The sequence below is a fragment of the Lolium rigidum genome, chromosome 6, assembly GCF_022539505.1.
Source record: "Lolium rigidum isolate FL_2022 chromosome 6, APGP_CSIRO_Lrig_0.1, whole genome shotgun sequence".
NCBI classification, from domain to species: Eukaryota; Viridiplantae; Streptophyta; class Magnoliopsida; order Poales; family Poaceae; genus Lolium; species Lolium rigidum.
Genome location: NC_061513.1, coordinates 256,224,373 through 256,250,265, shown reverse-complemented (window position 1 = coordinate 256,250,265; position 25,893 = coordinate 256,224,373). Strand labels below are relative to the sequence as shown.

The 25,893-nt window shown below is 46.3% G+C and overlaps 2 protein-coding genes, 1 long non-coding RNA gene and 1 pseudogene across 3 annotated transcripts; all 4 read right to left on the bottom strand.

Annotated features, from left to right (window-relative positions):
* Nucleotides 1-1,800: 1,800 nt before the first annotated feature.
* Nucleotides 1,801-6,323, bottom strand: LOC124664978. The gene is made up of 2 exons (XR_006990451.1): nucleotides 6,019-6,323; nucleotides 1,801-1,985 (listed from the first exon to the last, which is right to left on the bottom strand). It is a non-coding gene; the product is annotated as an uncharacterized LOC124664978 (long non-coding RNA).
* Nucleotides 6,324-8,960: 2,637 nt separating this feature from the next.
* On the bottom strand, nucleotides 8,961-11,419 carry LOC124663988 (annotated as a pseudogene).
* Nucleotides 11,420-13,638: 2,219 nt separating this feature from the next.
* LOC124667100 (multiprotein-bridging factor 1a-like) lies at nucleotides 13,639-17,892 on the bottom strand. Its single transcript, XM_047204428.1, has 4 exons — nucleotides 17,654-17,892; nucleotides 14,989-15,072; nucleotides 14,110-14,192; nucleotides 13,639-14,031 (listed from the first exon to the last, which is right to left on the bottom strand). The coding sequence occupies exons 1-4, from the start codon at nucleotides 17,793-17,795 to the stop codon at nucleotides 13,912-13,914; spliced, it is 429 nt and encodes a 142-aa protein (XP_047060384.1). The 5' UTR covers nucleotides 17,796-17,892; the 3' UTR covers nucleotides 13,639-13,911.
* A 2,326-nt stretch (nucleotides 17,893-20,218) lies between these two features.
* LOC124663987 (peptide-N4-(N-acetyl-beta-glucosaminyl)asparagine amidase A-like) lies at nucleotides 20,219-22,966 on the bottom strand. Its single transcript, XM_047201609.1, has 2 exons — nucleotides 22,891-22,966; nucleotides 20,219-22,169 (listed from the first exon to the last, which is right to left on the bottom strand). Exons 1-2 carry the CDS (start codon nucleotides 22,964-22,966, stop codon nucleotides 20,383-20,385), a joined length of 1,863 nt encoding a protein of 620 aa, XP_047057565.1. The 3' UTR covers nucleotides 20,219-20,382.
* Nucleotides 22,967-25,893: the final 2,927 nt, after the last annotated feature.

The window sequence follows — 25,893 nt, the reverse complement described above, 5'->3', positions numbered from 1 at the left end:
GAGGAGTACTTTAGTACATAAGAAGCATGAAGGTGAGAAATATGGTGATTATGGAGAAGTAGAAATAGAACCATAGTCATTATGGAAGAGGGAATGCATGGGAAATCACTCAAGATACTATATTCATAGTGTCAGCTGGTGGTTTTCTTGCACAATAAACCCTGAAAAGAAGGAAGATTATAGATGAAACGATAGCAGATATAAGAAAACCACAGTTGGTATCAGAAGACCACAGTTCGTATAGGATCAATACTGGAAGATAGAGTAGAAGATGTCCCGTCCAATTGATCAAAACATATAATAGAGTCCATTTTTAAATAACAAATAGCCACAGTGTTATCAAGTAGTCCACAGTTGGATTCTTTGTAACAAAAAGTTGTGAACAAATAAAATTTTGTCAGCCAAATAACTATGACTTATAAGCATTTAATCGAAGGATTCACGTTGGATGTCCACAATTGAGTGGATACACCACAGATATTCTTCGCAAGATCTTCGAAGAGTACAACCCATAAGCTAGACCTAGACCAATATTCGAACCATGAGTCCAATGGTTGGAAGAAAAGGAGTTGAAGACCATAAGAAAACTCCAAGGGGTAGACTAAAGATTGAGTTGGATGTACAATGACTCAATACTTTGAGCAAAACAGAAGAAGAAGGTCTGAACTGAGAGGAAGTTCAATCTTATTTTCATAAGGTTGTTGAACACTACTTTCAGAAGGATGTCAGACCAGAAGCCGAGGTTTATACCTCGAGAAAGTAAGAAGTGGACTATAACTTGAGAAAGTGAGTAGTATTTACTCAGAAGTACGAAAGCTCAAGTAAGTCAAGCATAAAGAAGTTGGATGAAGAAAATATCGTAGGCCCAATAAAGCTCAAGATGACCAAAGACCGAAAGAGTTTGACCATACCAGAATCAAAGACTATTCGAAAGATTCCTTTCATGGAACCTAAAGAACCAAAATTGTTATAGGTATCAACTATAATCCATGATCGGATAGACTAAATGAGTCTAATCCATTCTTAGGGAAATAAACCATCAAGACCATTTCCATGGTAAGTACCTTACTAAGTATCATTATTGCAGTTCTGGTAGTAAGGGAAAACAAAGACCTATTTTACCAATTAAGGGTATGTTATCCAATTAGTCTTCAGTTAAGACTAGCAGCACCAGAAGAAGTCCCAATCATTGAATCTTCAATGAGAAAGGAAACAAGCTTAGAGTATTGGAAGAAATTATGGAAGTGAAGGAAGTAACAGTTGTTCAGTGGCAAACATTATCGAATTCCAGGAAGAATCTGGACAAGGGATATATTCAATTATATCCAACAAGATCACCACGGAGTTCAAGAAAAGTCGTAGTCTACAGAAGTCAGTTCCACACCCCGAAACGTGAGAGAGCTCAAACTTCGAGGACGAAGTTTAGTTTAAGGGGGAGAGACTGTAACATCCCAAGATTTGGGGTTACAAAAAAGAGAGGAAACAAATGTGTGCATTGCATTCATGCATAAAAAATCCGGGGAAATTTCGCGCATTTATTGAAAACACAAAGAGATCGAGGTTTCGCTTGTGTTGATGGGAATTGACTAAGGTCATCGACATGAGCGCGATAAACTTCGGCATGACCTTTGACGCTTTGGTTTGTATGGGAAAGAAACAATTCAAATAGGAATATTTGACTTCCACATTTGAAATCACCTTGGATTTGAAATCATAAATAAATATAAGTAATTCATGATTATTGAATCACTGAACATAAATAATGGAAACTGAATTATAAATATTAAATACAATTGCAAATAAAGAATGGAATTCTTAATTATATATAAGGTATAAATATTCACAAGTCTTAAATAATAACATAGAAAAAAGGAATATAAATTACAAATCCAAAACACAAGAAAAAGGGAAATAATTCTACAATTAAATCTTGAAGCTCATAACCTTCGTCCACGTTCCTAGACCATCTTGTTTAACTTGATCACCTGCAAAACAAACAAAGAGAACACAAGTGAAAAGTAAAGCCAAGTGGCTGGATTAAAAATAAAGGACATGCAAAAGGAAGATCTTTCTTGGCCGATCTGATCCACAAGGAGATGTACTCAGTCACGTCAAGCAGCCATGCAAGCTAACAGCACTGTCACCATTTGCATGTGTGTGCTGTCAACCCAGGACACTCCTTGGGCAGGGTATTAAAGCCATGCCGTGTTGTTCAAAACACTCTACGAGCATACAATTTTTCACAGCCGACGTCCTAAACTAAGAGCATCTCCACTGGTCCCCCCGAACAGGCCCCCGACGAGCGTTTTTTCCATCCGGACGGCGTAATTCGGCCCAGTCGCGCCCCCGGTTCCTCGTTTTCGTCCGGATTTGGGCCTAAATTCATCCGGCGATCCCACGCCATCCCCGGCCCCCCGGGGAGCTCTCGGGGACTCCGGACGAAACGAAAGCGCGCGAAACGGCGAGGAAACTTCCCGCGCGTGCGGTGGCCCCAACTTGTCGGCGAGAGAAACCGATCGTCGTCCTCATCGCATCGTCTTCCGCGCGCCGTAAAGCCTGCCACCGGTCTGCATTCGCCGGCCACGCGACGAGTTAATGTCGTCGTCTTCCGCGCACGCATCGTCTTCCGCGCGCACTAAAGGCTGCCGCCGGTCAGCTCGCCGCGGACGCGTCGCAATCCACGCGGCATTTAATCCCCGCGCCAGCCACGCCTATATACGCCGGTCCGCTCGCCGCGAGGCGTACCCCGTGCTCCACTCTCCCTCCACTCTCCCTACTCTCAAGATGGCGTTCTACGACGACGACGGCGTAGCCAACAACGGCTTCCCCCGCCGGTCGCTCCACGCGTGGGAGGGGCACCTCCTCCACTAGGCGGGGTACCCCTGCCCGCCGGACACGAGGCCTCCCGGAGGCGGCTGGCGGCTAAGTGCTGGCGGCGTTCCAATCCCGCCGCCGCCGCGGGCCGGGCCCTCGACGTCGCCATCGAGGAGGCGAGGATGACGATGACCGACGAGGAGCGCGCCGACCCGCGCCACCACCCCGAGAACTACACGCGGTGGAACTCCTACTTCCTCCGGCGGTGGGAGCGGGAGGCCGGCGGCCTACGACGGCCCGCCGCCTCCGCCTGCGCGCAACAACGCCGTGGGCCGCCGACGGTGGTGGAGCGCGCGGAAAGGACGCTGGCGAACGTCCTCGCGCACATCGAGGGCGGCAACTTCCCGGTGCTCACGATGCCCCCTCCATCGGCATCGAGGGCATCGGCGAGCCGCCGTCGGGGAAGCGTCTGGCAGCCACGGCGCATGGCTGCCAGCTCGTCGTCTTCCGGATCGGCGTCAAGGTCATCCTTGGCGCCGGTGAAGAGGGAGGAGGCGACGTCGCCTTCGACGCCGGTGCGCGTCAAGAAGGAGCCGGCGTCTCCGCCGGCGACCAGAGGGCGCAGCAGCGGCGCCCTCGTCATCCGCGAACAGCCTTCCGCGCCGCAGAGCGGCCGGAAGAAGACGAAGAAAGAGGCCGCCGCAAGCAGCTCGCCGAGGAGGAGGCGAAGCGCGCGGAGGACGCCGCGATGGCGGAGGCGATCGCCGGGTCGCCGCACGACATGGAGGAGGAGAAGCGCGCGGACGACGCCGCGCCTGGACTGGGCCAGGCGCGACAGGGAGCGCGAGGAGGCGGAGCAGCAGCGGCGGCTGCTGGACCTGGCCGCCGCACGCCAACTCGCCGCCCGCGCCGCTCCAACCGCCAACGACGATGTCGCGCGGTACCGCCGTCCAGCGACACCTCCATCCGGCGTCGCTGTCCCCGTCGTCGACCTCGAGTCCTCCGACGACGACTGGTACAAGCCATCCCGGGGTGGGGAGACGCCGGCCGGGGCAGCGACAGCCGGGCCGCGCAGCCGAAGGCCAACGACGACGGCTCCGACGACGACGGCGGCGACTACACGGTGTTCTACCGCCATTTCGGCATGTAGAGCGCCGTGTTTTAAAATTAGCGTTTGAATTCCCCTAGCCGAATTCGAAATATAGTCGAGTTCGGCCTCTATGTATGAACTCCTCCCGTAATGTAATAAATATCATTAAATTTAGTCTATATTCACCCGTTTTTAGCCGTAGTTTGTCAAGTTTCCGTTTTTTAAATTCGCATCGTCGACTTCGCCTGGGCACGCGACTGGGAAACTACTACTCCCCACGCCAAATCTTCCTCCAATCCGGACGAAAATTTCGCCGGATTTGGGCGTGGGGAGCGCCAACGAGTGGGGATGCTCTAAGGCCCAAGAACATGTCGCAGTTCTTTTGTCCAAAACACTGAAACATCCTAGAATTCCAACAGCCAAATCAAATCATAAACCAGAATCTGAAGCAAGAAGATCATGGTGACATAGCTGGATCTAGGAGGAGAAGGACAAGTTCAAGGAGGAGAAGCTCATCAAGATCAGAAGCTAAACAAGATCAAAACACACTTTCTATAGGAGCTGGAGTGAGGTATAAATCTCACACTTGAAACAGATCATACATGAACTCTTTCCAGCAAAGCATATAGATAGACAAGTAAATCGGGGGAAAGCATCAAACATCAATGTGTGAATGTTTTTATCATCACTTGGTATTAAACCTGAATAAAACTGGCAACTTAAATAGAGTAGAATAAATGATACCAAGCCATATTAGCTCAAGATCCAGCTGTATGCATAGTTACAAAGTATCAACACACAACCAGGAGCAAAAGTGACTAGCACCAGATTACCACAACTATAAAAGCTACCAAGTTTAACCCAGTTTAAAACACCATTAGATTTGGGTTAATCCAAAGGCATTATATCTTACCACAAATTTTTCTACTACCTCTGTCCATAAATAGATGCCAAAAATTTGTCTAAATTTGAATGTATCTAGCCACAATTTAGTGTATAGATACATCCGAATTTGGAGAAATCTTTGGCATCTATTTATGGACGGAGGGAGTACATCTTTTAAAAGTTTTGGAAGCACTGCAGTGGCAATCAGAAAGACCACCCACTGCAATCCCATCCAAATACATCAAGCCAACATTTAAATCCATCTGTGAACCTAGGCAAGATTTCCCTAAGACCATATCATCTAGTGAATATCACTTGATGGCACAGGCAAGGGGAAATGCCACCATAAGCTCAAGATCGTCACCTGGCACCACATAAACCGAAGTACATGATCAGATCATGTATACACATGATCTATAGATGTTAAAAATAGCAGCCTGTAACTCAAGCATAGGCAAAACGATAGTATCAAAGCACTATAGGCATGCATATAAGCTCACCATGAAGGTACAATCATCTGCAAGCAACCATGCGTATTTATGGTACATGCCAGATATGCCTGGATGAAGGAATCCTCCAAACAGGGGCATCATCAATATATAGCAACTGGTAGAGTAGTCAGTTATTAATCAACTTGATATATGATGTTACTTAGGGTCCAGGAATTCTTTCCAGACCAACCAAGTAACATACAGTCACAACCAAGCCCTATTAAACAAGCAAATAAGCTCAACAACAAGCCAACAATAAAGGCCTGCTTGAGAAATCAATAATACATGTTCCTTGTATATATAAGCCACTAAGAATTAAACAAGAGTATCACTGAATTGCCTTAGCCAGCAGTAGTATTCATATTCAGTTTTATCAAATATATCATTTCAGCAATTAACTCAGGCCAGGGATGGTTATCCATCCAAACTGAGGCAGCAAGGGTAACAGCAGACCAACAGCCTTTCCCAGAATAACCAATTCATCCAAACTGGAGCATTACCAAGCACATATTAGCTAATCACTCTGATGCAGCACCTAGTAGTTATAGGTTACATCTTAAGCATATAATCTAACTCACTAGAATCAGTACTTAACTGACAAATTTACAAGTCATATAGCACATGAATAGCACTCCCCAAGCATATGCAATAATCAGGTCAAGCACACACAAGTTCTTAGCCAACAAATTCGTAGCCATAGAGAATACAGAGAGAGATGGAGAAAGGGGTATAGCTCACAGTGCTCTGTAGAGGAGGCAGGCGAAACGGTGTAGTCGACGCCGAGGTTGTGTCCGCGGCACCGTCCCGTCGGTGTCAAGGTCGGAGTCGAGGAAGGCGTCACAGCAACACCACCAGCACCAGAACCAGCACCACCATTCCATCCTCACCACCACAACCACACCCTACCAGTAATTCAGCACAGCAGCGCATCGGAGGATGCCAGGGTAGCAGGACACTGCCATCCTACCAGCTTCGCGACAGCAAACCCCAGTAGTGGAGATGAGGGCGAGGCCACACCGAAGAGCATCGGCGGCGGAGAGGCCGGAATCGGCCGGAGCCAGCCGCAGGCACGTGAGTACTGGACCAGGTGGCGGTGAAGGGGAGCTGGCGGAGACGGCCGTGGCGGCGCGACCTTGACCAACGGCAGCGCTCGCCAAGGCCGGCGATGGCCGAATCGGCCGGCAGTAGCTAGGGTTCTCAGGTTGGCGGCGTGGGTGCGAGTGGCGGCGTCATGGAAGTAAGGAGAGAGCGGAGGTCGACAGTATCGGGCGAATGCGCAGCGGCGCCGGTTTTCAGCGGCGAACAACCCAACCCGCGGGCTAGGGTTAGCCGCGGGCGCGCGTGAGCAAGGAGGAGACTCCGAAGAGGGGAGTCGAAGGAGGATACCGTGGTGGAGCTGGGAAGCCGGCAGGCGACGGCGGATGCGGCCGGCGACGGCGGGCATGGCCGGCGGCTGGCCGGAGCAGCCTCGGCAGCATCGCAAAGAAAGGGGAATCGAGAGGAGAAGTGCCGCGTGCGTGGTGGGATCGACAGGGAATGCGTGTGCGCGTGACGGCTAATTTGCGTGCGTGTGCACTTTGGCTGAGCCCAAATCGATTCGTGTGTCATCCGTATACGTGTATCGTGTACGTATGTGCTTCTATTGACCCCTAGCTTCAGCTAAACTAACTAGCTCTACCCAGATCCTTCCTAAATTGGAGTATAACACAAATTGAAAGCTAAAATGTTTGAAAGAGTATTTTAACCTCAATTAAATAATAAATATAAGGTTTTGTTTTGTTTAATCATAAGTTAATAAATAAAAGTTGTTATTTGATTTTTAATAATTAACAAAAGAAAGATATAAAAAATCCAAATAGAAATATTTTTGACAAAAGAAAAGTCGTAAACAGAATAAATAACAAGAAACCATTTAAAGTCTAAAAGAAAATAATACATATTTTTTCTAAATTTTAGAATTTTAAATCTTAAACTATTAAGACCTAAATACTAAAAGAAAATTTCTTATTTCTATTTTTCATATCAAGAAAATATTAGATATTACTTTGTATTAGAATACAATAATTGTCTCTTTATGGTTATGTTTAATCATATGAAAACCCTAATTCCCTATTGGATGAAATCACAACCTTGTCATTTATGTGGAACCCTAAAAACCTAAACTCGTTTAGGAACCCTAATTCCTTTAATTTATATGTGAACCCTAGTTACCCCTAAACCTAAACCCTAGATTATAGTATATGATCTTGTTACCCTCTTTACATTCATAGATCCATAGTAGCAACTAAATACTTGTCATGTCGTCATAAAATAATAGAGACCTATCCCTAATAAATTGGTATTAGACTTTCTGGTCTAATGCCGTAGCTAGTGCATTAAACACCTCTTTCCTATAATGAACTTGTTGAGTACGCTCGTACTCATCCCACTCTTAAATCCCCTGCTTAGATATGGAGGCAACGAAGAAGGATCTACACCGCAACTCAAAGGCCGAGGAGTCAACAACTACTTCACGGGACAGGACCCGTCGAAGAGTGCGATACCTCATCCGACAAGGAGAAAACCTAGATTAGCAATAGAAAAGAACTAGCTTCCTAAACTTAGCTCCTATTTAGCTAGAATCTATTCATAGCCTCTCGTAGCTAGATAAATACTCTACAAATAGAGTTCCCGATAGGTTTAGACTACGAGTCGTTCTTCCGGAGTTTAATTGCAGCTTTTACCTCATTGTAAAGTAGGAGGCTGTGATGATCTTCTGTAACAGAGTTTGTGTGTAATTCTATAGACATGCCTTGGACCCGCATATGTTTCTGTTGTACCACTCTGAGCGATATAATACTAGTGAAATGGTGTTTCATTGGTGTTATATCAGACTTGCATACTACACCATGCAGTGGTATGCCGGGTCACCACATTATGCTCGATAGTGGGTTCATGCCTCCATTGAATCTGGGACAGTGACAGAAAGTTCTAAGGTTGTGGATGTGCTGTTGCCACTAGGGATAAAACATCGATGCTTTGTCTAAAGATATTTGTGTTGATTACATTACGCACAATACTTAATGTAATTGTCTGTTGTTTGCAACTTAATACTGGAAGGGGTTCGGATGATAACCTGAAGGTGGACTTTTTAGGCATAGATGCATGCTGGATAGCGGTCTATGTACTTTGTCGTAATGCCCCGATTAAATCTCATAGTACTCATCGTGATATATGTATGTGCATTGTTATGCCTTCTTTATTTATCAATTTCCCAACCGTAATTTGTTCACCCAACATGCTATTTATCTTATGGGAGAGACACCACTAGTGAACTTGGACCCCGGTCCATTCTTTACATCTGAAATACAATCTACTGCAATACTTGTTCTTTACTGTTCTTCGCAAACAAACATCATCTTCCACACAATACGTTTAATCCTTTGTTTTCAGCAAGCCGGTGAGATTGACAACCTCACTGTTACGTTGGGGCAAAGTACTTTGATTGTGTTGTGCAGGTTCCACGTTGGCGCCGGAATCCCTGGTGTTGCGTCGCACTACACTCCGTCACCAACAACCTTCACGTGTTCCTTGACTCCTACTGGTTCGATAACCTTGGTTTCTTACTGAGGGAAAATTTGTCGTTGTACACATCACACCTTCCTCTTGGGGTTCCCAACGGACGTGTGTCTTACACGCCATCACTCTCTGAATTCCGATTCTACACTGGGTCCCGACGCCGATCCATTGTAGCTTACCAGTCCCCCAGTTGTCTTGTTGCTCTTGTGATCTAACCACAGATGCAGATTGGCATCAATGTACCAGACATCCAACGCATTGGTCACACCAAACCCAAAATCATGCTCCTTGCCATCCAGGAGCTTCCCCAGGAATGGCATGATGTCAATGTCATACGTTGGGAGATTGAACGAGCCAACACCGGTGATAGGCCGCCACAGAAGCGGGTTGACGCCACCGGTGTAGATGACAGTGAACGGCCAGACAGCACCGACGATGTCTTCATCGACCTTAACAATGATCTCGCGGAAGGCGCCATTGCCAGGGTAGCCGGACAAGTCGTTCGCCTCAATGTACTCGTTGGGAGGGTGGGCGTACCAGTCCTCGTTGCTGCCGTGGAACGAAACGAACACCTCAAGGACCGCCCTGTAGGTGTTCGACGGAATTGCGAGCTTCTTTGACTGCACATCGGTGGAGCTCTGGATGCAGAACCACTGCCCGTCGTCCAGAGGTAGGCTTCTTGAGATGGGCAGGATCAGGTCGGCATTCTACGGCGGTGGTGGCGTGGACTCAAAGTAGAGGTGGAGTGTGAGGTTGGCGTGGTAGACGCCGGTGTATGTCTGGTCGACGATGTTGCCCAGGTACACCGCGATCTCGCCGGGCTCGGAGAGAAGCGCAGCGTACCTGGTGATGTCGCGGGACACCAACCAGAGGATGTCGTTTGGTCGCGGCTCAGCGGTGCAGCTGCGGAGGAGCTCGGCGCCGGAGAGCCAGACGCCGAAGATGCGGTCGAATTGGCGGCCGCGGCAGTCGGCGTTCCACTCGAGCACCGCGAGCGCGACGGACCCGCCCCGGGCGCGAGCGGTGGCGAGGCAGTTGGGCGGAGCATAGGCGGCAGTGGAGGGAGGCAGGCCGTAGGTGTAGCCGAAGGAATCGGAGAGGAGCAGCGTGGAGCAGGGCTCGACGCTGCCGCGCGGCGGGCGGACCGGCCGGTCAACCTCGAAGAAGGTGCTGGGAGGTTCCGATAGAAGAACTTTAGCCAAACACTTGGATCAAGGCATTTTTCTCAGATTTTTGCAAGTGTGACATGCTGCTGAATAACCACTCTAAAGTTTTCAACAGCTATATATTGGCAACTAGAGAAAATCCTGTGTTGTCAATGCTTGACATGCTTTTCCACAAGCAGATGCAGAGAAACTTGTCCAAACAGATGGATGCAGCAAAATGGCATGGAAGGATCTGTCCTAAAATTAAGAAGAAAATGGACAAGTTAACTAAATGGATTTTGAACTGCATTGTTAAACCAGCAGGAAATCACCTATTCTCTGTCCAATCTCATGAGCTGGAAAGAAGTTACTGTGTTGACCTGAAGGGGAAAACATGTGATTGCAGAAGATGGCAATTAACAGGTATACCATGTCATCATGCCATTGCTTGTTGCAGAACAGATAGGAAAAATCCTGAAACCCTTGTCCACAGTTGTTACACTGTTGATACATACAAGAGAGCATATAGCTTCAACTTGGTCCCACTTAGAGGAAGAGTATTCTGGGAAAAATTCAGTGCACCAGTTGTACATCCACCTCTGTTCACAAAGGTTATGGGTAGACCCAAGAAAAACAGAAGAAAAACACCAGAGGAGAAGATGAAAAAAGGAGTAAAAGTATTTACCAAAGCTGGTGTGACAATCCATTGCTCTGTCTGTGGGAAAGCTGATCACAACAAGAGAGGGCACCTGAAATTTGTGCAAGATCAAGTGCAACAACAACAGGATGAAATTATCCAGGAAGATGAAGAATATGACATCCCAGAAATTATTCAGGTTAGGAACAACAACACACTTTATTGCATAACACAATTTATTACAGAACACTTCTTATTACAGAACACACTTTATTACACATGCTTATACAAGCTACAGTCTACTTCTTCCCTGCCTTCTTGACCTTCCTGAACCATTTCTTCATTGCCTTCCTCACCTTGCAAAGCACAATGGAAGCAGTAACTTCCTTTCTATTATTGGAGGAACAAGTGCATGCAGGTACTGCCCATCCAGTGCCCTCTCCAGTTGTTCAAGTGGAGGGAAGTCACCTGAACAAATTTTCGGGTTCCTTGCCTCCCTAGGATGCATGCCATGCACTCTTCTTGGCAGCTCAGACATTTATGGATGTTCAGGTCGACAAGCCCTTCTAATTTGACCTGGAAATCTTGGAGTTGGCAAAGCCATGACTTGTGTTCTGACCACACACTCACCAAGCTGCTCCAAAGCAACAACAACTTCCTGCTCCCTAGCACTTCTAGTCATAGCATCTGCCAACTCCCACTCTCTCACACTTCTCCTATGGTAGACTATGTCATTTGGTTGTGTACTGCTACCAGTCGACCTTCTCCTATGGTACACTATGTCTTCTGTGGTATCCATTGCTTGTATTGCTAACAACACAGCAGCAGGTGCTATTTATATGCAAACTAGATAGGTAGAAAAAAACCAAATTCACAAGTTAACAATAACATTGGTAGGAGATTCACTTCAATTTAAAATCACCCTTGTGTCATCCCTGTAGGAAGGCACAATTTAACTACAGCAACAAGAAGAGGAAGAGTAGCAACTGCAACAAGGGGAAGGGGTGCATCAACTCAGCAAGAAAGAGGAAGAGGAAGGGGGAGAAGCGCTGACACAGGAAGAGCAACAAGGGGAAGGGGAACATCAACTGATGAACAAAGAGGAAGAGGAAGGGGAGATCTACATGTGCTACCAGAAAAAGATCAGCTGAAGCAAGCACAAGTGGAACTGCACACCAAGTTGCCAGAGGAAGATCAAGAAGAGGCTATGCAACAGGCCTGGCAGTGTGTACTACATGTGTTTTGGTGATGACAACATTGACCTCAATGCATTTCCAGACTTGAATGAAGAAATCAGTGCAAATGACAATGCACATGAGATGCCTTTGAGTCAAAATGCACCATCCACAGCTGACAACTAGCATCACATGAGAATGTATCACTGAACTTGTTTTCTGGTTATTTACTGAACAATGCATATGACATTGCTTCATTTATGTACTGAACAATGCATGACAAGTTGATTTGGTAGACATTACAATGATGACAGTCTGATGCCATTTCAATTGATTTTCATACTGTAATTGAATGAACACAATTTGAGTAAGCAGCCAACCTCAAGAAAATTTTATTTCATCATATAAACAGTACAAGTTGACTCAAAGAAAGCCCTTCATCAAAGCAGAAACAAAATACAAGGCTACACAACTAGCTACAATTATGAGAAACAAGAACTCTCTCCTATCTCTACTTCTAAGCTCCTCCCTATGTTCTATTTGCATTGCTTTCTTCCCTGCCTTCCTCTTCCTTACTTCATCCTCTAATTCATTCAATCTCATTAAAAGGAGCATATTTTCTTCCTCAGTTTCCCTCACATTCAACCTTCTATGCTGCACCTGGTTTACATCTTCTATTTTATCCTACAAAACAACAAATTGCTCTAGATTTTCAGACAACAATTGAGATAATTTGCAAGGGGATTTGCCAAAAACAGAGCAATGCAGATGATTTCGAGAACAGAGAGCAATTACCAGCGTCCTTGCCCTCGCCGGCGTCCTCCTCGGTGATGCCTGGTAGTACACGACGGAGGTCTCCTTCCACTCCTCCTCCGCCCACGTGCTTCCGCCACCGCCGGCATTGACGGCCGACGCGCCCCCTATCGGCGCCATCGCCTCCGGTGACCTTGCAGACAACTCCCCCGCTCCGCCTCCAAGCACTCCCTCGCCCAACCTCCGCCACTACGCCACTCAGCACTACGTCGCCATGGCCGTGCAAATCGCTGCCACCGTCGCCGTCTACGACCTAGGGTTGGGGACGAAATAGAGTAGCAACAGGGGCTGGACGAAAAGGTGGTGCAACAATTTCCCAGGGGGGTATTAGCAAAACCATCCACGCGCGACAAAAACCACCTGGCCATCCACGCGTCGCCTTCTGATTCGCCAGGACCAAACCATCATGCAATTTGAAAGTTCATGGACGGCGGTATCATGGTTTACAACTTGTTGGACCAAATTATCACATCTAGCACAAGATGGTGTACCGCGGGTGTAATTAGCTCTACTACTTGCATTCAACAGCTTGCTTACTCCGCTTCATCATACAAGGAAATGTTTTGGCTGGTAGTGAGTTATCAACTTATCAATTTATCATCCATAACCGGAAACACCTTATTCAGGGCTAATGGTGGGTCCCACATGGTCTTTGCATCTCACTGGTTGGTGGGCCCAGGAGACCCTTGACAAAGGCAGTAATAGAGCATGCACGTGACTTTGAAACTTCAAGGAGATTTCATTGAAATTTGGAGAATTCAATCCCTGGAAGATTTTCCTATGAAGACAAATTTGCATTCTTCGAGCCCAATCTCATACTAGATGTTTTTCTTTGTTTTCTCAAAAACTAACATGCAATAATCCTTAAAAACCTATTCCTATGATTCAGATATCTAATTCTTACTTTTTCCACATTGCTTCGACAAAGAGAAATTGGTCATGTCATCCTAGAAATAAGCACATAAACCGAGTGACAGACGCCATCATCTATAGATACTAGAAACGAACACGCAGGAAAAATGCAGAGACATGAAGTAACCAAGACTGATTATATAGGTTCAGGCATTCAGAAACAGTTCACATCGATGAGAACCCACTGACGAAACGAAACCCAGATACGCAGAAGCTAGTTATAATTACATTCACCCAAACCTAAGCGACATATCAGTTCAAGGGTTTCTTAGGGTCGCATGATTTAGTAGACTGGCTCTATAAGGTCTTAGCCAACATCAATTTTAGCGGTAAAACTTGCCCAGCCAAGCTCTCTTGAAAGCCTGAGCTCCTGTCAGATGTGAGCCGGCCTTCACTTCTTGCCTCGCAGCTTTGTACCAAGAGCCCTTTCCAGCTTGGCAATGATCTGTTGGTTCGGGATGGCCTTGCCTGACTCGTACTCCTGGATGACTTGTGGCTTCTCATTGATCATCTGGTAGTCAAGCAATGTCTAGTGAATAAAGGCAGAGATATTACAGATTTCAAGTTGGCACTCAAGTAAGATTCATACCTGTGCAAGCTGTGCCTGTGTGAGTTTCTTGTCCATTCTTGCCTGCATAATGCCCTTCTTCAGGTCTGACGGCACACGCTCATCTGTTAAGGAAAACCCAAAAAAAAACAATGGTTAAAGCTTAAAAGCGATGAAATAAGTTGACAGTTAATTATAAAAAACGACACATTGAAATATCCTAATTTCATAGCAACGATAGCAGTATTCATGTTACGTAACTAATGTTTTGATAAGTACAAATAAAACAAAATAATGTATCCCCATACTGGCAGCAGAATGCAAACAGCATCTAACCAGCATATTTAATTAGCTCCAGCAGGAACATACTGGTAGAACCTAAAAAAATGTGGCTTCAACCGCACCAATTATGTTTATTCCAAACCACGAACAATTCATTGAACAATGAGTAAACCATGATAGTTGATCATTTAGGAATAAGAGTTGTCTCTATAGTGTAGACACCCAACCAAACATAAGCTTATTCGAAACCTCGAACAATTCAATGAACAACAAATAAACAAGAGAAATGATAGCAGATAAATAAGGAATAATAACAGTTATAGCGTGGACACCCAACCAAGCATAACATTCTTTAGTAGATATATACTGCTATATCTCAGAGACAATGCATTGCAGTCACATTTGTGAATGCAATAAGGAAAAAACTAGATGTGCTGATCAACTGACAAGCAAATATCATGCATAAGTTCTTTTCTAAAACAAAGGCAAACCATTTGTAAAATTTCACAGATATTACAAGATTCAATTGAGATGCATAAACAAAAGCACATAAACAAATGATTGGACAAAATGGAACAACTATTTTAACTGGTCATTCTTCTTTGAAATATAAAATAGCAACAAACAAATGGAACTCACGAGCAAGATTCTCTGTATCATCATCAAGCCTCTTTGTGTTGAGCGATGTGCCGCTATTGGCAGCCTTGTTTGTCCCAGCATTATCTGCATTCAGCAACAATGCCATCTGAGTTAAAGCAATATATAATATAATTCCTATTTATCTCTATAAATAAAGTGTGCACAAGAATATGTACAGATATCCTGCTAATGTAAAGCAAAATTATGTATGCCACAGCACACCCTATCATACAATATATCACATACTGATCATATGCAAGCATTTATGATGGCCACACCACCACAGCATGCATACAAAAGCTAGAAAAATATCTCATCATACAAGAGAAAGGTATTCCATGACAAACTTGAACCTAAATTGGCAGGCACTTTATTGACATGAGCGAGAAGGTACTAGTCGATGTAGCATGGAGTGCATATTGCAAAGAACCACCTAGATAGTAGACACTCCTAACTCTCTATTTTTGCAAAAAGATAAAGATAAATAAATTATCCTAGATTCCACACTTGGACGTGATAGGTTTGTCACTAGGCTCACGAGGTGTAATGGTGCACTGAAAGCAGAACTAGTTCTTCTAGTGGCAATGTAATATCCCCATGAATTTAGAAAAGATTGACAAGACATCGTCGACATGGATCTACCATGACACAAGGTTTCAGATCTGAATTCAACGCACAAATCATGAAACCTTGCAGTGAATAGTAGCCAAAAGTACTGTTCACACCAAATTTAAACTCAGTATTATTCACTTCATGATTATTCTCAGTGTGATTTAAATTTTCTGACAAGGTGGAGACATGTTGTATCAACATTGTTCAATTTCTTAAGAGAACTTCCAAAAAAATTACAGGTAAAAATTGGGCATCTAAGACACTAGTACACGCTAATCCCGCTACTACGTGCAACATAGCCCCAACATGATATTACTTCCATCAGAACTAATACATAATACTTCCATCAGAACTACTTATACAGATCTTGCCCCAACATATCACAGGTTCTTATCAACGCTTTACAGTGGATTCGCATAATGCAAAAGACGGTTGACACTTGGAAGTAACCTCCAGTGCCAGTTCGAGTGCACAAACAACGTTGTAAATAAAAGCAATGAGTCGCTGCTACGGTGCAGGATACAAGGATGAAACACCATTAACCACATGCTCTCACCTCAGATTCAACACGTGAGTTGCATCAGTACCTATTGAACAAGTGAACCGTAAAAGAAAACTAAAATCTCAGGAAAATAAAGTTAATAAGCACTATCAAAGAACCAAACAACAACATGCAAGCATTTATGATGGCCACAAGATGTATAAGAAGAACTAAAAAAAATATCTCATTATAGAAGAGAAAGGTATTCCATGAAAACCTTCAACTTTAATGGCAAGCAATTTGTTGACATGATGAAGAATGTAATATCCAATGTAGCATGGAACATATTGCAAAGAGACCTAGATATCAGACATTCCCAAAAAATAAACAGATAATAAACGACCCTAGTTCCACAATTGAACTTGATACTTGATAGGTGTGCACTATGCACATGAGGTGTACTGGTGCACTTAAAGCATATTAGCACTTCTAATAGCAATGTAAAATCCCGATAAACACAGACAAGATTGACACAGCATGGATCTTCGATGGCACAATATTTTCAAATCAGAATTAAACTCACACATCACGGAAAAAAGAAAAAGAAAAGTTGACATGAACAGTAGCCAAATCCACTGTTCACACCACACTCGGCCTTGCTACAATACACATCATGATTGGCGAATTTTGTTTCTCAGTGCGCCTGAAATTTTGTGACATATGGTGGAGACATGCTGCATCAACACTGTTCAATTATTTAGAAAACTTCCATGTAGCATTTCAGGTGCTAATTGAGCATGTAGGACACTAGTACACCCTAATCCCACTCGTACACGCAGCATTGCCCCAACACGGTATTACTTCCATCCAGAACGAAGACATCATGAATACAACGGCACTCTACTATACAGATTTTGCCCCACAGGTTGTTATCAACGATTTTTTACAAGACTTTACACGCTGCAAAAGATGGTTCACATTGTAATCCACAGTACACAATCAAACATTGCAACACAATCAAATCAACTAGCCGCTGCTACAATGCAGGATAAAAGGACGAAACGCAGTGAATCGTGTGCTCTCGCCTCAGATTCAACACAGGTGCTGCATCATTAGTAATCAAACGAGTGAACCGTAGAAGAAAACAACAAAAAAACTCGGGAAAATGAAGCACTAAGCAGTATCAAAAGACCAGACAGGAACGTGATCTAGTCTTCTTCTAGAGATCTTCGAACTATAAAATGACCGATTTGTTCGTCCAACAAAAAAAATCTAACAATTTATTCTCCCGAGAACAAGCCAAATAATTTATTCCCCCCAAAATTCTCGTGAGCCATGAACGGCCGATCTCCGAGAAAACGAGGAGATCGGTAGCGCATCGAACGCCCTAGCATCCAGCACCGCGCGCGCGCCAAGCTGGCTCGATTAACCAAGCGCCTACTCAAGAGTCGAGACGAAGTAGCAGCTACTGCGCGAGCGCGGCCAAATCGACCACCCGCGTCGAACGATTTCGGTCTAGTTCGGGACGAGGGGTCGAGAGTTGGGGTTGGGGAGGGTCGGGCGGGGTCTTACGCTTCTTGGAGATGTCGATGTCGGCGCCGGCGCGGCGGGCGGCGTTGACGGCCTTCTCGTCCTTCTTGGCGGCGGCGTTGGGCAGCTTCTTGCGCACGACCACGGGCTCCCAGTCCTGGGTGACCGGCCCGCTGCGGGACATCTTGCTCCTCCTCCGCGGCGGGGGGCTCGCTCTCCGGTGGGGTTAGGGTTTTTGCGGAGAGGTTGGAGACGACGAGGAGTGGTCGGTGGGTGCGAGTGATCGGGTGCCGTCGGTCTCGTGACTCTGTGGTCTTGAGGTGAGACCAGCTGGGCCCTGATGGGCTAATGGGCTGGCTAAATGTGACATGTGATTCGTGCCGGAGCAGACATGGACTCTCAAAAAGAATTTCTTTCATAAAGTTAGAGCCCATGTTTTGTCCCTCAAATTTAAAGAACTATTTTCATAAGGTGATATCGATGAGGATGTTTTCCACAGGACTAGGACGGTATGGATGAAGAGGCGACTAGTATCTGGCATTCTATGTGACAAGGTCCCACAAAAATTAGAAGGTAAGTTCTATAGGATGGTAGACCGACGAAGCTTTACAGAGCAGAATGTTGGCCCACTAAAATATAACGCATCCAACGAATGAGTGTTGTCGAGATGCACACGCTACGGTGGATGTGTATCCATATAAAAAAGGACTGAATTAGAACGAGGTAATACGTGATAGCTAGGGGTGGCACCGGTCTTTGATGGACCGAAAAGTCTCCTTTGTGCAGGGTTACTGCTCTTTGAAAGACGAGGTCTAGTGGAAGAGGCGGATCCGGCAAGTTGAGTACTAAGATTCAGCATTAGCATACAATCAAAGAGTAAGGAGAAGTTATTTGCAATGGCCGGTAGATGAGAAGGTAGTCCAACACCTAATATGGCGCTATGGTCCTATCCAACGAAGGCCTCCAAAAACACCAGTAATTGAATTCTAGGGAGTATGGAAAATACAATGAGGGGCAGAACACGACCAAAGTTTACATAGGCGGAGGCGATAAAAAGAGACTTGAGGGACTGAAATATACCGCATGGTAATTAATGATCCATGTGCCACAATCTTAGTCTACTTGTTCTTTTTCTCTCATCTTATTTTGGTTTCCATAGAACTAACATGTGGTTGGGTGATTAGGAGGGCAATGGCATCCCAGACCACCAGAGTTCAAACCCCAGATTTGACACTTTGGTGTCTTATAATAATCGGAATATTCTTCGGTGGGAGGCGACGTTCCCATCGACAACGAGGCGTCTGTGGTGACTTCATCAATCTGAAGACCAGTCGGATGAAATTTCTTTGACTTAGTCTCTCGGAAGTGCTCATAGGGGTAGGGTGTGTATGCGTTCATAGGGTTGAGTGTATGTGCGTATGTGTGGGCGTCTACGACTATACCGTGTTTCGCAAAAAAAAAGTAGTTGAACGTGATTTTTTTAGCGATATCCATCCATTTATTGAAATGAAATGAGTAAAGGATAGGAAATCTTTATTTGATCCTGGATTCAAATGAAACTGGGGTTTGTACAATCCAACTAGATGTTCTTATAGAATTCCTGGATTCAAATGAAAAGTGGGGTTTGTACAATCCAACTAGATGTTCTTATAGAATTCCTTCATATAAGAAAAAGAAACAAGGGTATGTATAATAACACTGCAACTTTATTTTGCGTCTAAATTGGCAATGATTTAATCTTGACTATCACATGTTATCTTCTCCTTATTCGTGCAAGTCATATAAATCCACGTATGTTTCAAACCTTGGTTTGTACATGCATATTCTTATCATATTAATGTGTTTAATCAAGATATATGATATATTATCTTATCGTTGCAATCCTCCATTTCCCAATAGAATTTCTTCTGATCCAAAGATGTTTAACTCTCTCAAGTATTAGCTCATCGGCCTTAACCTTCTGGCCTATTTTCTTGACACTGAATCCAGGAAATAAAACATCTTTAAGGGCCTCTTTGGTTTGCCGCATTAAGTCCTATACAAACTAAAACAAATGAATATGTAACTGAAGTTATTTGGTTGCACCATATGAAGAACACATGAACTTTAATTTCAAAAAAAAAAAGAACACATGAACTTTCCTCGAAGAATAGATGCACATGCACTACACTATTGTTATCTTACAAAGAAATATTCAACAAGATTGGACTAAACTTAAATTTCCCTTTGGAAATGAATGTAAAGTAAACAGTACAAACATTTGTATGGTTTTTCAGCCCTAAGAATCAAAGAAGATCTACAGAGAAAAACACAATGAACTGGAAGAACATCTCCCGTATTGCATATTCATAATTTGATATGTGTACTGCATATCTGTGTATTCAAAATACGTTGATGGAGACCAGAACAGCCGTTCTGTCCAAGGCCAAAATGCTAGTGTTATCAGACGCCTGTGAACACGCTTCTTTCTTCCCGCTGTCACTCAAGAAACCTATCAGATGGTTTGAAATCTGAATCGTGACATGCAGAAAACAATGTAACCAGCAACAGTGTCTGAAGCTTGATTATTTAAAGTACCAGTAGTGTACTGACATGAATCACAATTCGTGGAAAGCTGAATAATTTCTAAACCAAATTAACAGTGACAATGATACAGTTCATGTTACCCGTAATTGGAAGAAGTGTTTAATTGAATTTGCAAGATTTATACCTACAACATGGAGGCATAAGATAAAGCTTATGCAATCCTTATTACAGACTTCCCGAACAATTCAGATATCTACATGTGCAGTTCGATCAACAGATCCTCCAAGCAACCTGGAGGGAAATCTGGAGCTTACATCTCGCGATCTCTTCAAGCATGAATCATCAGTGTGGTCGAGAATTATAGTGTAGTCCTTGCTGCTCACATCTCTGAAGTAGCATCCATCGGCACCGATGTATTTGTACACCTGATGGTTCTGCCCCGATCCAGAAATCACCAAATTCTTCTTCACCCTCATGCTACCGCGTGCCGACTGCGAGTTCTGCAGAGAGCTGTTAGACCTCTTCTCATTGATGCCCAGCTTGACAACTGAAATCATGGAGTACTCATCTTCCACTTCATCTGAGGTTCCAGAGAAGAGATATAGTGGGAAGACCTGGTGAATTTCTTCCGAGAGCAGCACCGTAGTGTCGTTTGTGGCGGAAACACCAGACCTTGCATCGATCGTTTGGTTCACCACTTGGACAACGCCGTTCTTGCTATACACATTGCTGTTTTTGTAGCTGAATCTCTGGTAGAATGTTGTCATGACCTTCCCATGTGATGATTCCACCCACCCGGTGGCTGAGACATGTCGGCTTGCAGTCGTCACAAACTGCCCATCCAGCTCGCTGAACTCCGATTCCACACTGGGTCCTGACGTCTCTGCATTGTAGCTTATCAGTCCCCCAGTTGTCTTGTTGCTCTTGTGATCTAACCACAGGTGCAAATTGGCATCAACGTACCATACATCCAGTGCATTTGTCACACCAAAACTGAAATCATGCTTCTTGCCATCCAGGAGCTTCCCCAGGAACGGCGTGATGTCAATGTCATACGTTGGGAGATTGAATGAGCCAACACCGGTGATAGGTCGCCACAGAAGCGGGTTGACGCCGCCGGTGTAGATGACAGTGAACGGCCAAACAGCACCGACGATGTCCTCATCGACCTTAACAATGATCTCCCGGAAGGCGCCATTGCCAGGGAAGTCGGACAAGTTATTAGCCTCAATGTACTCGTTGGGAGGGTTCGTGTACCAGAACTCGTCGCTGCCGTGGAACGAAACGAACACCTCAAGGACGGCCCTGTAGGTGTTCGACGGAATTGCGAGCTTCTTTGACTGCACATCGGTGGAGCTCTGGATGCAGAACCACTGCCCGTCGTACAGTGGTAGGCTTCTCGAGACGGGCAGGATCAGATCGGCATGCTGCGGCGGCGGTGGCGCGGGGTCAAAGTAGAGGTGAAGCGTGAGGTTGACGTGGTAGACGCCGGTGTATGTCTGGTCGACGATGTTGCCCAGGTACACCGCGATCTCGCCGGGCTCGGAGAGAAGGGCAGCGTACCTGGTGACGTCGCGGGAGACCGACCAGTGGATGCCGTTGGGGCGCGGCTCGGCGGTGCAGCCGCGGAGGAGCTCGGCGCCGGAGAGCCAGACGCCGAAGATGCGGTCGAACTGGAGGCCGCGGCAGTCGGCGCTCCACTCGAGCACCGCGAGCGCGACGGACCCGCCCCCGGCGGCGAGGCAGTTGGGCGGAGCGTAGGCGGCGGTGGAGGGAGGCAGGCCGTAGGTGTAGCCGAAGGAGTCGGAGAGGAGCAGCGTGGAGCAGGGCCCGACGCTGCCGCCCGGCGGCCGGATCGGGCGGTCAACCTCGAAGAAGGTGGTGGGTGGCTCCGAGGCGTTGACTGGGGCGAGCTGGAGCGGCGGGAAGCGGTGCCTGCGCGGCACTCCGACCGCTGCGTGGGGGAGGAGCAGCGCGAGCAGGAAGAGCAAGCAGGAGCTGGTGGCCGCCGATGCCATGGCTGAAGCTGGAGCTGGAGCGAGTGGTGGGGTGGAACTGGATTACTCCAAGCATCTTGGGATGTGTTGCAGACTTGCAGTTGACATTTTGCTTCAGAACGAGGCCGTAGATGGATCTACTCGTACTCTTTCTGATTTCCAATGAGAGGGCACAGATTTTATATTCTCTGATTTTTTTTTCTTGGATAAGATTGTTCGAAGAGAACGAAGAGAGGAAAACTAACCATTTCTTCTGTGCATTTTTTTAGACGACAGTGTGCATTATTCGGAGAGAAGTAGATAACCTGGTACATACTACTCCGTACATGAAGTTCAGTCTTGATCTTTATGCCCTTTGTTGGAACTATTTCTTTCACAGCGTTTTTGAACTCATTTGTACAAGAAGCAAGCCTAATAATTACCCAACTAATTTGATCGGATTGGTCCACCGCTACCCCTAGGCATTTTTACAATTGCTCAAGATTGATATGTAATTCGCATTTTATTTCTCAAAAAAAAACGCATTTTGTTTTTGTATAACTTTCATGATACTTGAGACTCTTAAGCGGTTGTGTGCATCATACCTATGCAAATGCCAGGTGTAATTGCTTCACAAAAGTAATAATCACGCGGGGTAAAAATCGCCAGTTTAGTGCGCGGCCACTGAAATGTGGCGCTTCAACTGGCGCGGGCGCTAGGCGACTACGAGTCGCTCGCGGAAGCGGAGCTCTTGGCGGGTGCGGACAACATCGTTACCGCCAAGCAGCGGCTTCTCACCTATACCGAGGCAGATGAACGTGCCATGGCGGCGTGACGCGACGCATTCCCACATGACGTCATCCACGAGCATAAGAGCATCTCCAGCGTCCCCAAAGCGTCCCACAAAGGGATTTGGAGCGCGCCGGCAAAAAAACGTTCTCAGCCGCGCCCAAAGCCGCCTTTTGTCCGGCGCGTCCCGATACGGTGTCCGGCACCCCGAGGCCGTCCCCGCCCCACGGGGGATGCACCGGGGACGTCGGACGCACCGAAAAGTGAGGCGGGCTCCCACATGTTCGTGACTATTCCCATAAACCGTTGGTTCGCGCATTTTTTTCTCGTCGCTCCTTCCCTCCCGCGCCTCCCACCCCTACGCCGCTGGATTTGCCGGCCGCTTCGACGACTGATCTCTTCAGAGAGTCGGCACCAACGTCGCGGCTGGCACTCTCGCTGGTCGTTCCGCCGCCGCCGCTTCGCCTGCGCGTCCCAGAACGCGACGTCAAATCCGCCCCACCTCCACGCACACAAGGTGCTCGACGAATTGCCAGGTACGCGCGATTGGGCGTTGTTCGTTGCGTCGTGTGCCGCGGTGCAATTTTAACCATTGATTTTGCTTCAGACATGGATAGCGACGACGAGATGATTAGCCTACTGCTAGAGGACGAGCAAGCCTTCGATGACGACCGCCGGGAGCATTTGCTGATCATCGCGGCCCTCCAGGACGTGCTTGACGCCAAGGCGGAGAAGAGGAAGAGTCCGCGCCGCGGAGGATCAAGGCCGGGGAGAAAGAAGTCGAAGCCCCGGCAGAGGATGGAGGGGCATACCATGCTGCACAACGACTACTTCGCAGATGACGCAACAAATGCCGACAATTTTCGGCGTCGGTATATGATGAGCAAGGGTCTATTCATGAATATCCTCCGCGGCATTCGAGAGTTTGACCCCTACTTCAAGCTCAAGCATGACGTTGTAGGCGATGTCGGATTCTCGTTGATTCAAAAGTGCACCGCCGTCATGAGGATGCTTGCATACGGAGCAACTGCCGATACACAGGACGACTACCTTCGCATGAGTGAGTCAACTGTCATTGAGTGCATGTACAAGTTTTGCCGAGCTGTGGTGGAAAAGTTTGGCAAATACTACTTGAGAGGGCCAACTGAGGAAGAGACTGCAAGGTTCATGGCACAAAATGCTGCTAGAGGATTTCCTGGAATGCTTGGAAGCATCGATTGCATGCACTGTGCATGGAAGAACTGCCTGTTTGCTTGGCAAGGTATATGCAGAGGGCGTCATGGATATTGCAGTGTGGTGCTTGAAGCTGTGGCAGATTATGATCTCTGGATTTGGCATTCTTTTTTTGGCATGGCCGGATCACACAATGACATCAACGTGTTGCAGCAGTCTCCGGTGTTCAGCAGGCTAGTGGAAGGGCATGCTCCACCATGCAACTATGAGATCAATGGCCACCAATATACCAAAGGCTATTATCTAGCGGATGGTATATATCCAGCATGGGCCACTTTTGTCAAAACAATCTCGAATCCATCAGGTCACTTTGCTACACGACAGGAGGCTTGTAGGAAGGATGTCGAGTGGGCATATGGTGTGCTTCAAGCTCAATTTTCAATTGTTCGGTACCCTGCTCTAAGCTGGTCTCACGACCAAATGTGGGAGGTGATGCAGGCTTGTGTGATCATGCACAATATGATCATCAAGGATGACCGCAAGAATCAGGTCAGGTCACTGATGACCCACAAGTACAGGGGATCACAACAGTCTTCGAGGGAAGTAAAACCCAATTTATTGATTCGACACAAGGGGAGCCAAAGAATATTTGTAAGCCTTAACAACGGGTTGTCAATTCAGCTGCACCTGGAAACAGACTTGTTCGCAGGAGTTTATCAGTAGCAACAGTTTTATAGTAGTAGCAGTAGTGAAATATAAGCAGCAGTGTAACAAAGACAGCAGTAGTGATTATAGTAAACAACAGGATTAAAATATCAGTAGGCACAGGGGATGGATGAACGGGCGTTGCATGGATAAGAGAACTCATGTAACGATCAAGGCAGGGCATTGCAGATAATAATAAAACGGTATCCAAGTACTAAACAACCATAGGCATGTGTTCCGTATATAGTCGTACGTGCTCGCAATGAGAAATTTGCACAACATCTTTTATCCTACCGATCGGTGGCAGCCGGGCCTCTAGGGAATCTACTGGTAATTAAGGTACTCCTTTTAATAGAGCACCGGAGCAAAGCATTAACACTCCGTGAACACATGTGATCCTCACATCACAGCCTTTCCCCTCCGGTTTTCCCAATTTCTGTCACTTTGGGGCCTCGGGTTCCGGATAGCAACATGTGTATACAACGTGTAGGTAAGATCATAAAACAATGAATATCATCATAAAACAATAACATGTTCAGATCTGAGATCATGGCACTCGGGCCCTAGTGACAAGCATTAAGCATAACAAGTTGCAACAATATCATAAAAGTACCAACTACGGATACTAGGCACTATGCCCTAACAATCTTATGACTATTACATGATCAATCTCATCCAATCCCGACCATCCCCTTCAGCCTACAGCGGGGGAATTACTCACACATGGATGGGGGAAGCATGGATGGTCGATGGAGAGGCATCGGTGGTGATGGTGGCGATGATCTCCTCCAATTCCCCGTCCCGGCAGGGTGTCAGAACGGAGTTTCTGGTCCCAAGACGGAGTTTCGCGATGGCGGCGGAGTTCTGGATGTCTTCTGGCAGATTGGTCGAACTCCCGTGCGTTTTTAGGTCGAAACCCTTAAGTAGTCCAAAGGGGAGCGTCGGAGGCTGGCCGAGGCACCGCCACCATAGGCTGGCGCGGCCCAGGGGCCCACCGCGCCGCCTTGTGGGGTGGGCGCCTCGTGGCCCCCCTCCGTCTCGTCTTCTGGCTCCGTCAATCTTCTGTGAAAATAGGCCCATTGCAATTATTCCCGGGGATTTTCCTGAAAGTTG

Coding starts and splice junctions, on each gene's coding strand:
- LOC124667100 (XM_047204428.1), bottom strand. CDS start 17,795: ATGTCCCGCAGCGGGCCGGTCACCCAGGACTGGGAGCCCGTGGTCGTG. Junction 14,193..14,988: donor TGATACAGAGAATCTTGCTC/GTGAGTTCCATT, acceptor TTTCCTTAACAG/ATGAGCGTGTGCCGTCAGAC. Junction 14,032..14,109: donor CACAGGCACAGCTTGCACAG/GTATGAATCTTA, acceptor CTTGACTACCAG/ATGATCAATGAGAAGCCACA.
- LOC124663987 (XM_047201609.1), bottom strand. CDS start 22,966: ATGTGGGAATGCGTCGCGTCACGCCGCCATGGCACGTTCATCTGCCTC. Junction 22,170..22,890: donor TGAGAAGCCGCTGCTTGGCG/GTAACGATGTTG, acceptor CACTCGCTCCAG/CTCCAGCTTCAGCCATGGCA.